This window comes from Musa acuminata, chromosome BXJ3-6 (assembly GCF_036884655.1).
Source record: "Musa acuminata AAA Group cultivar baxijiao chromosome BXJ3-6, Cavendish_Baxijiao_AAA, whole genome shotgun sequence".
Taxonomy (NCBI): domain Eukaryota; kingdom Viridiplantae; phylum Streptophyta; class Magnoliopsida; order Zingiberales; family Musaceae; genus Musa; species Musa acuminata.
In genome coordinates, this window is record NC_088354.1 from 1,169,058 (window position 1) to 1,178,146 (window position 9,089).

A 9,089-nucleotide genomic window follows, 5' to 3' on the forward strand; every position below is an offset into this window, starting at 1 on the left:
CCTTTATATTCTCAACCATTATTTATTGCCTTTTCTTTTTCTTCACTTCTTTGTCTCACTTTTCATTCACTATGATTTGATATTAAAATAGAAAGATATTTTAAGGAACACAAAGTTGAGGATTGACATGATTACATAGCCATGCTATAGCCAAAATGGTTAAGCAGCATCAAAAAAAGAAAAAGAAATCAGGAAGAATAATGTCAATGTGGTACCTTCTTCTCCAACCTTAAAAAGCGACTTCTAGAACAATAGGTGGCTCCATCTTATTGAAGATCTTAAGAATTTCTCAAGTTCAAATTAAATGATGATACTCCAGAATAACAACAAAATCATAATATCTCAACTATTTAATCCGAGATCCATAAAATGGTCACATATCTCACTAATGTACAAAAATAGTACTTTTAGTACCACAAATGACATTTCTTGGACAACAGTGTTATTGGTAGTAAGTGTTCCTTTTGCAAAAGATAGTAAGTCTTCGGCAAAGCAGAACATCCAGCCAATGTTTCAGAACAAGACTCCAAAGACAAGTTTACCATTTCTCACAAAAGCCGCCTTAAATCATTATCCACTTCATAAAGAAATACACACTATGATCATACTATCTACCTCATCATGTCAACAAAATCTGCTGTTACTATGGCAAAGAGAGTACAAATCCTTTGCTGAAGTAGTTTTTCCTTACGATAATAAGATTAGATATGGAAACAATATTACAATGACAAAGTTGTGTTGCCAAAGAAACAAGATCAAAAGTTTCAATTAGTTGATTCTCCTACTGCTGGAAGCCGAGGAACTACAACTGGTCCACCACGAACCTTGTCGATAGCAAAGCTTATTCTCAACGGCCGACCTAAGAATGCCTGTAAAGAATTAAGTGTTAAGAAGTTGCAAATGTTGCTTGTTGTATATATTTTCTATATTATATGGTTTATGTCCTCTGTCAACTCAATTTATTGAACTGAAGCAATCACTCCTCTTACCTTTCCATCCATGGCAAATTTAGCGCATTTAGCTGCATCATCCGATGCAAAATGGATGAATCCAAACCCTCTTGACCTTCCAGTGTTCTTGTCATACATGATCCTCACTGAAACAAACAGGCGATAAACATGCAATTTCACATAAGTTGTCTGAAGCAATAATAGTCTATATTTTTTCAAAAATAAACAGTAATATTTTTTTTATAAACTTTTTTCAAAAATCAGGGAGAAATATTAATCATACAAAGTAATCATATTTTGAAACAGAATCAAGGAGGTTTTCTTCATTGAACTATGATGATATACATATCAGCAACAGAAAGAAAAACAAAAAGTCAATATTTACAATGACAACAATAATTAGAAAATGTTAATGTTCCGACTGTTTGGGATCAGCTACATGAATTTTTGCTCATCATCGAGTACTTTTACAAGGTGATATCTTCAATTAAATTGGAAGCATTCAGATATCTCTATTTTTATATAGTTTAGCATAAAGCCTTCTAAGTCTTTGCTGTTCTCTTTTCTATCAGTAACATTAATTGTCTCATCTTATTTAATCATAATATTTAAATCTTCTTATAATAATATTTATACAATCTTACATGATTTTTTCTTTTTTTTTTTCCTTTTATATGAGTTACACCTAATTATTCATAATAAAAATATTTTTAATAAAAATATTTTTTCTATATTTCATAATAACTTAATACATCTATCTTGGCATTTTCATCTCAACTACAGGAACATTTTATATACGTTGTTTCTTATTCACCCAACACTTCAACTCTAAAGTATGCTAGGAAATTGCCTTATAAATTTTTTCTTCTAAATCTAAAGGGCATTGGATGGATAAACAAAATTCTCAACACTATTCTCCATTTCAATTCACTTATCTTTTACTCTATGAACAGAATCCATCCCGATAAATAATAGATTCAAGATACCTACATTTTTTCCTTAGAAGAACTTCTTATCCGTTCATCCTCTCAGTTTTTCTCTTGTTTTTCCTAAAGCTACACCTCATATGTTTAGTCTTAATTTTACTTAATCTAAGACCTTAAATTTAAATGTTTGCCATCATCACTCAAGTTTAAAATTGATTTTGTTTACAACTTTTATCAATCAAAATAATATCATCGGTGAACAACATATACCAAGGGGTTGTATCTTGTACCTGACCGGTAAACTCATCCATTGCAAATGTTACATAGGTAAGGATAGCAAAGCTTGTATTTCTGATATATAAAGTATTCAAATAAGATGCAATTACATTAGGAATTCTATGTGCAAGTTTGAGCATCATATTTTGCATGTTTGCTCCAATCTTCTACAGAGGATGTCAGGTTGTCAACTTTTGTAGCATAGCCACAAAGAAATCTATCAACAAGGAAGAAGAGACGAGGAAATAATGGCTCATTTCATCACAAAAATCACAAATTCAAATTTGAATAAACATCAAGCTTGATAGTGCAGATGCCTTTATGTAATCAGATGAGTCTCTCAAATAAGAAGCCATCTTCTTAACATTCAAGTTGCGGGAACAAAAAGAAGTATACCTAAAAGTTACCTCAATATGGACTGTTTTGATGACAGTGACAACACACTCCTTTGATTAGTGACTTCTAGAGACAAAACAGCAGAAAAAATTGAAATTATAAGTTACACTACGTCCATGCCACCTATGACTACTTGAGCTCACACTCAATGAACCCAAGCTTGGACACTCAACTCTTTAGCTTCCGATCTCAACTCAGATGCCACAAATCTTTTCTTTTGCTCTATTGAATGAATCACAATAAGAAAAATGATGCATTAAATTGGGTCTCAGAAAACCTGAGATGGCAACTCACTTATTATTCCATTTTGTCATATCACAATTCTTGATTCATACTTCTTTGATCACTTTGTGCTGGTTCTAATTACTCTAAAATAGCAGTAATCTCTGAGACAATTCACCAAACAACTATCATGCAAGATGGTAATGACCCCAGGATCCAATGCAATCACCAAGCATCACAAGATTGATCACTCTTTCTGCATAGAATTTAGTGACTGAGTCTTTCCAACTAGGGGAACAAGAAGATCAAACACTAGTATCATCACTATTCTTCCAAGATGCGACATTCACGAGCACATTACAAACTAAAACAGATAGAAGGGAGTGAAAACGCGCACCTTCGGTGACATCTCCAAAGGAAGAGAAGGCATCCTTGAGAGACATCTCATCCACAGACCACGACAGACCTTGATCCAATCCAAAGCAAAGGAATCATCATGAACTGCAACAAACACACACAAGAAGGTGAAGCCAAAAGAGTTAAACCTAATCAAACCTCCCACAAACAATTTCGAATTGGAAGGCGGCGGAGGCGGCGGCGGAGCGCAGTGGAATCGCGGCTGCGGCAAGCTCGAGGGTCGAGCGAGCCTCCACCTACTCACCAAATGCCTCATTCCTCTTCTCTTTCTCTTCACGTCGACTAAGAATGGATCGTTATAGAGCAAGTGCCAATCGCTATCTCACCCATAGGTTTCGTACTCGTAAATATACTTTCCTTATTATTAGTCCATATATGAGGTCCACTGTGGGACCCGCTTACATATCGACAATTCTCCAATAAAAGGGAAGGTAGGCAGCTGCCGTGTTCCCTGGTGACGACGAACGTATCATCACAGAGCAAGTGCCAATCCTTGTCGCACCCCTGTGTCATTTAACCGTTCGGTTACCTTTCTTGTGATTAGACGATATGGCATTCTCGGGGGACCCACTTAACATGCCCCTCCATTGTCCAATAAAAGGGAGGGTAGGGAAACGTCGTGTTTGCTGGGTTGTGGGTGAATGAAGAGGTCTCGTTCTGTGATCTCTCGGCTCGTCGCGCACGCTGCTGCGTCCCCCTCGCCGCCCCCAACCGATGCATCTCATCTCGACGCCCTCCACCTCTTCCGCCGTGCGCACCGCCGGGGCGCCCCCCTCGCCGCTGACGCGTTCCCGCCCCTCCTCTCCGCTTGCCGCTCCTTCCCCTCCCTCGGCCGCCAAGCCCACGCGCTCATGGTCAAGTCCGCAGCCGACCTCGACCCCGTCCCCGCCACCGCCCTGCTCGGCGTGTACTCCAGGTGCGGCCTCCTCCGCTACGCCCTCGACGTGTTCGACGGAATGCCCGTCCGGGACTCGATCGCGTGGAACGCCTTCATCTCCTGCCTCGTCCGGCACGGCCTCCCCGCCGATGCCATCTCGGCCTTCCGCGCCATGGCGGTGGATGGAGGGTCTCCGTTCACCGGCTTCACTTTGTGTTCTGTGCTGAAAGCCTGCGCGTCCATGCGTGCGGTTCGGCTTGGCAAGCAGATCCACGCCCGGGTGATTGGCGACGGCAATGACTCTCTCGTCATGGCCACAGCGCTTATCGACTTCTATTCTGGTTGCGGAATGATTCAGGAGGCGTTCGACGTGTTCAACAGATTGAATCGCGAGAAAGATGTCGCAATCTACAACGCCTTAATCAGCGCGTGCTTCCAGAACAGGCGATTCAAGGAGGCCTTCTCGGTGTTAGGACTCGTGAGGCCCAACGAGATCACCCTTACTTGTGCTCTTTCTGCATGCTCGGACTGTTTGAGCTTGTCCTACGGAAAGCAAGTGCACTGTGTGATGGTCCGCCATGGATTCGATTCAGATACGACCTTGTGTAACGCCATCGTCGATATGTATGCCAAGTGCGGGGAGCTAACATCAGGGCGAATATCTTTTGAACAGATTCATCGCAAGAACGTTGTTTCTTGGACAACCATGATTTCGGCCTATGGAAGCCATGGGCGTGGTGTTGAAGCTTGGAAGTTGTTTAAGAGGATGCAAGAAGAAGAAATAAGCGGTCATGTTTCACCAAATGCTGTGACATTCCTTTCGGTTCTCTCGGCCTGCAGCCATTCGGGACTGGTGGATGAGGGGCGAGAGTGCTTGTTTGCAATGCAGAGCAAGCATGGCATAGATCCTGGGCCTGAGCATTATGCTTGTTTCACCTACCTGTTAAGTCGTGCAGGTAGGATCGAGGAGGCATGGAAATTCTACTGTGATCTAATTTTGAATCCAGATAATCTGACCAGTGCAGTCTGTATAGCTATGCTGAATTCTTGCAAAGCCAACATGGATTTGAAGAGAGGTGAGCAGATGGCAAGGCATCTTCTTTCGCTGGATCCTGATAATCCTGGAAGTTATGTACTGCTGGCGAACTTTTATGCAGCTTGTGGACAGTGGGAGGGGGCAGAGTACTTGAGAAGAATGATGAAGGACAGAGGGTTGAAGAAGGAGGCAGGTAACAGCCAGTTTGAGTTACCTGTTGCAATTGAAATCTGATGCTGCCTGAGCTACTGAGTGGAAATCAGGTTAGTTTTCTTAGTCAGAGATTATCTCTTTTTGATAAAAAGCTTCATACTTTCGATGATATCAACTGGATAAAAAGCAATTATACATCAAATCATATCGTTAGTGTCCTTCAATCCTTTAGCTGAATTAATATCCAAGGCACAAGGTGTAGGCCAACATGGTAGTTGAGAGATGCATCAAAGATAAAAGTTACGCTAATATTCGGAAGGTGTCGAACAAACCGATGGTGCCAAGGTGGTGGGAGATGATCTTGTAAAGCCTGGATTAGTTTAGAGTTATATGTGTGTGAAACAAATTCAAAGATGCTTTTTCTAAAATGTCATTCAAAGTTCAGAAGTTCAAGAAACTTTGGTTTTGAACTCTCAAAATGATGAGATAGGAAACGAATAACTAATAAATATTCTCATATGGTACAGAACTTAAGTTTGAACTTGATCATAGTACTAATGAAGGAACAGGATAAACTATAATATTTGAAATGGAGTATAAATTTAATGTCAAGACACATCAACCAAATTTTGTAGGAGCTGAGGTGATTAAAATCATAACAAAAGAACAGGGGGACATGCATAGAGAAGCAAAAAAGAAAAGAGAATTTGCTGCACTCTCGGATGGATCAAGATTTCAGATGAGAGAGGAGGCTGACTGTGATATAACATAAAGATGATGTATCCTAAGAGTTAGAGCAACAAGTTCTCTTCCAAATGATTGCATGACAACTTCACTTGTTTGATATTTGGCTAGAGAGTTTGAAGAACCATTTACACATCATATTTGTTGCTTTCTGGACCTATTTACTCATGCACATAGAGGATCTATTGTCGTATGAAAAGATCACTAATGATAAATTTACTAGTTTTGTACGTCTAAAGGTTACATATATATCATCAAACTCAAGTATATCTCAAGTATTTCAGATTCTACAAGCTCAAAGGTCCTATTCACTTCAAGAAGATGCACCAAATTTTATAAGTTTAAAGATATATATAGCACCCATGTACAATCAATATGATAGTTTCTCATTGTAGAGAACTGGAAAAATAACTACTGTTTTTGGATGAGTGCATATTTCATGGTAAAACATCTGGTATTTGATTTCAGAGTTACCATCAATCGTTCTCTTCACATGCTGCCATCGTCTTTAGTACTAAATGATCTCTTCTACTTTGTTGGCATTTAATGCAAATTTTTTTATTCATATGCAAATTCTTATTATAATCACTAATAGATAGGTTTAATGAAAGTTTCTGTTGAACTTGCCTGCCCCACCTCTCTCCTCTCTCCTTTTCCTTCTCCTTTGCTGCATGGCTCTCTTCGTTCCTTTCAACCTTGTTTCCCTGATATTTCTGTTTCATAGATCACTATCACTTGATATCTGCAGGCGTCTGGATGCTAATTAGCTTGCTATTATGTCATTGCAAGTGGATTACATACCCTTTTAGAGGTGAGCTTTATGTTTGAATTGCCATCCTAACCTCAACCAAGCACCATTTTTTGAGGTGAGATTAAGATGACCAGTGGTTTACTTACAATGTGAAAGAAAGCTTTGAGAAGCGAACTGAAAAAGAAGCTTTGAGAAGTGAAGTGAAAAGTCTCTTTCTAAATGGGCAAATCCAGAGCACGAGGCTCCCTTTTCGATGTGGTATCTGGCGAGAGTCAACATATGCAGCTTAGCTCTATATTTAGAGAGACGGTTTCCAAGTCTTGAACCCTGATCTTTTAGGTTGCAAAGAAGCAACCTCACCACTGTACTAAGGCTCACCTTCAAAAAGAGGTCTCATTCTATCCATCATATGTGAGAGATTGTCAGGTAAATTTGTTAGACATCTTAATCAACTCCATTCACACTCACTCTTACATTTAATGTGTTTATAAGGCTGACCACTCCTCTACTCAGCAGATACTAAGAGGAAGGCTACCGACATATTTATCCTGTAATGCTTCAAATGGTGATGTGGAGATATCTACCGTCTTCTTCCATGCTTGGTGCCTATCCATGCCACACTCTTTGATTTCTCCTTGTTGTCATCTTCTCTGCTCCTTCAGATAAAGAAATGTTGACTTAAAGTCTTCCAGTTTGGAAATAAAGCAACTAGGGCAAGTTATTAAATCTCATTACCTTTTTCTCATTGTGAATTTGCATTAGTTATTTCATTTCAGTTATTTCATATCAAGATACTCAATCAACAGTGTATCTATGTAAAATGATCTCATCTAGGGGTGTTACAGGACAATATCATTTTATGATGTTTTCTTAGCCTTTTAATTGTCATTTTTAGAATGAAATTAGAAATTAGGTGGTAGAAAAGACTTGTATTTCCTAAGAGCACAGCAACATAACATACTGACTCTCAATAAATCAGCAAGATTGATTTCATTATACTTGAGATTCACATCAGTCTAGGAATATTAGTTGTTATATTTCTAGATAATTAGAGTAGGCAACTACTCAATTATGGGTTGAGTAGGATGGTAACATATAATATATTAGCAAATTTACAGACAGCTCAAAGACTTAAGTTATTTCTCTATAACTAGCAAAAAATTATTCTTGAATGTAAGTTGCATGCTAATATCGGGTTCATTATTGGATAATTAATCTCTGCAAGATTGAGTTTGATGATTGAAAAGACTTGTACTTCCTAAGAGCATAACTAGCTAAAATCATGCTTCTCTGTAATTCAGCAATACTGATTCCATTGTCTGTAAGATTACGACTACTCTAGGAAATATTAGTTCTTCTATTTCTAGATAATTAGAATAGGATGATAACATATAATATTTTAGCAAACTTACAAATAGCTCAAAGCATTTAATCATTAGATACATGCCTTAATTTTTCATAACTAGCAAAAGTACACTCTTGAATATAAGTTGCATGCTATATATATGCATGATTGCATCATCGATCACACGAAAAGTAAACAATTTAAGGATCCTTTAATTTCTATTTGTTTGCATTACTCCTATTCTTGCTTACTCATGTGCGAAATTAATTTTCTGCTCTTTTGGTTATATGCAATTGTGAATGTTAGAAATGATGTTAATGAAAGATGTCAATATGGTTTGATCGATGTAAGACATCTTAGTGATTGATTGCTACATGTATTTTTAGTAATGTAGTTGCTGGGGCATGATTAAATTGTCGATTTGTGGGTTATTCTCAGTTTAATTTTTTTTACATCATCCAAAGTTTATGATTGATTTTTTTTTATTTATTTCAGGGGGCCTCAACGAGTTAAATGGAATCAAACAAGCTCAAAAAAATTTTGACGACTGCATCGATCCAATTGGAAGGAGGATGATAATGAGGTTCATCATCTGTTATCACTGGTGCGAATACTCTATTCGTATCATAAAGATGATTTTTATTCGCATGATGAATGTAAAGTATTTCTTATGAAAGAATTCTTATTATTTGCCATAGTTGACTAAGCGAAGAATTACTTATTTCTTTTGTCTTTAAAGAAGGCATCAATAATATCTTAGACTTTCTTTTCTAATAATAATTCACATACAAATAAGATATTTTTTTGGGATTTTTTTTTTCATTTATATCTGTTCGAGGTTTTGAAATGATATATTTACCCTTATAAATTTTGGTCTTACAGATTTTTTAACATTATTAAGATAACATTCAGAGAAAAAAAAATAAGTCAATTGTGTGACTAACTATAGTCAACGTTAGTTAATTTAAGTTAAAAGGATAGATGCTAAGGTACATA

The 9,089-nt window shown here is 37.7% G+C and overlaps 2 protein-coding genes across 3 annotated transcripts; one reads left to right on the plus strand and one right to left on the minus strand.

Annotated features, from left to right (window-relative positions):
* Positions 1–622: 622 nt before the first annotated feature.
* On the minus strand, positions 623–3,480 carry LOC135640814 (glycine-rich RNA-binding protein 4, mitochondrial-like). The gene is made up of 4 exons (XM_065155581.1): positions 3,326–3,480; positions 3,168–3,236; positions 990–1,096; positions 623–869 (listed from the first exon to the last, which is right to left on the minus strand). The coding sequence occupies exons 1-4, from the start codon at positions 3,441–3,443 to the stop codon at positions 765–767; spliced, it is 399 nt and encodes a 132-aa protein (XP_065011653.1). The 5' UTR covers positions 3,444–3,480; the 3' UTR covers positions 623–764.
* Positions 3,481–3,806: 326 nt separating this feature from the next.
* LOC103971150 (pentatricopeptide repeat-containing protein At5g66500, mitochondrial) lies at positions 3,807–8,834 on the plus strand. Of its 2 annotated transcripts, XM_018820347.2 has the most exons (5): positions 3,807–5,140; positions 5,222–5,363; positions 6,746–7,174; positions 7,265–7,461; positions 8,589–8,834. In XM_018820347.2, the coding sequence occupies exons 1-2, from the start codon at positions 3,829–3,831 to the stop codon at positions 5,332–5,334; spliced, it is 1,425 nt and encodes a 474-aa protein (XP_018675892.2). In that variant the 5' UTR covers positions 3,807–3,828; the 3' UTR covers positions 5,335–5,363; positions 6,746–7,174; positions 7,265–7,461; positions 8,589–8,834. The 2 variants fall into 2 exon arrangements, with proteins under 2 accessions (XP_018675892.2, XP_018675890.2); XM_018820345.2 differs by having other exon boundaries at positions 3,808–5,363.
* The last annotated feature ends 255 nt before the right edge of the window (positions 8,835–9,089 follow it).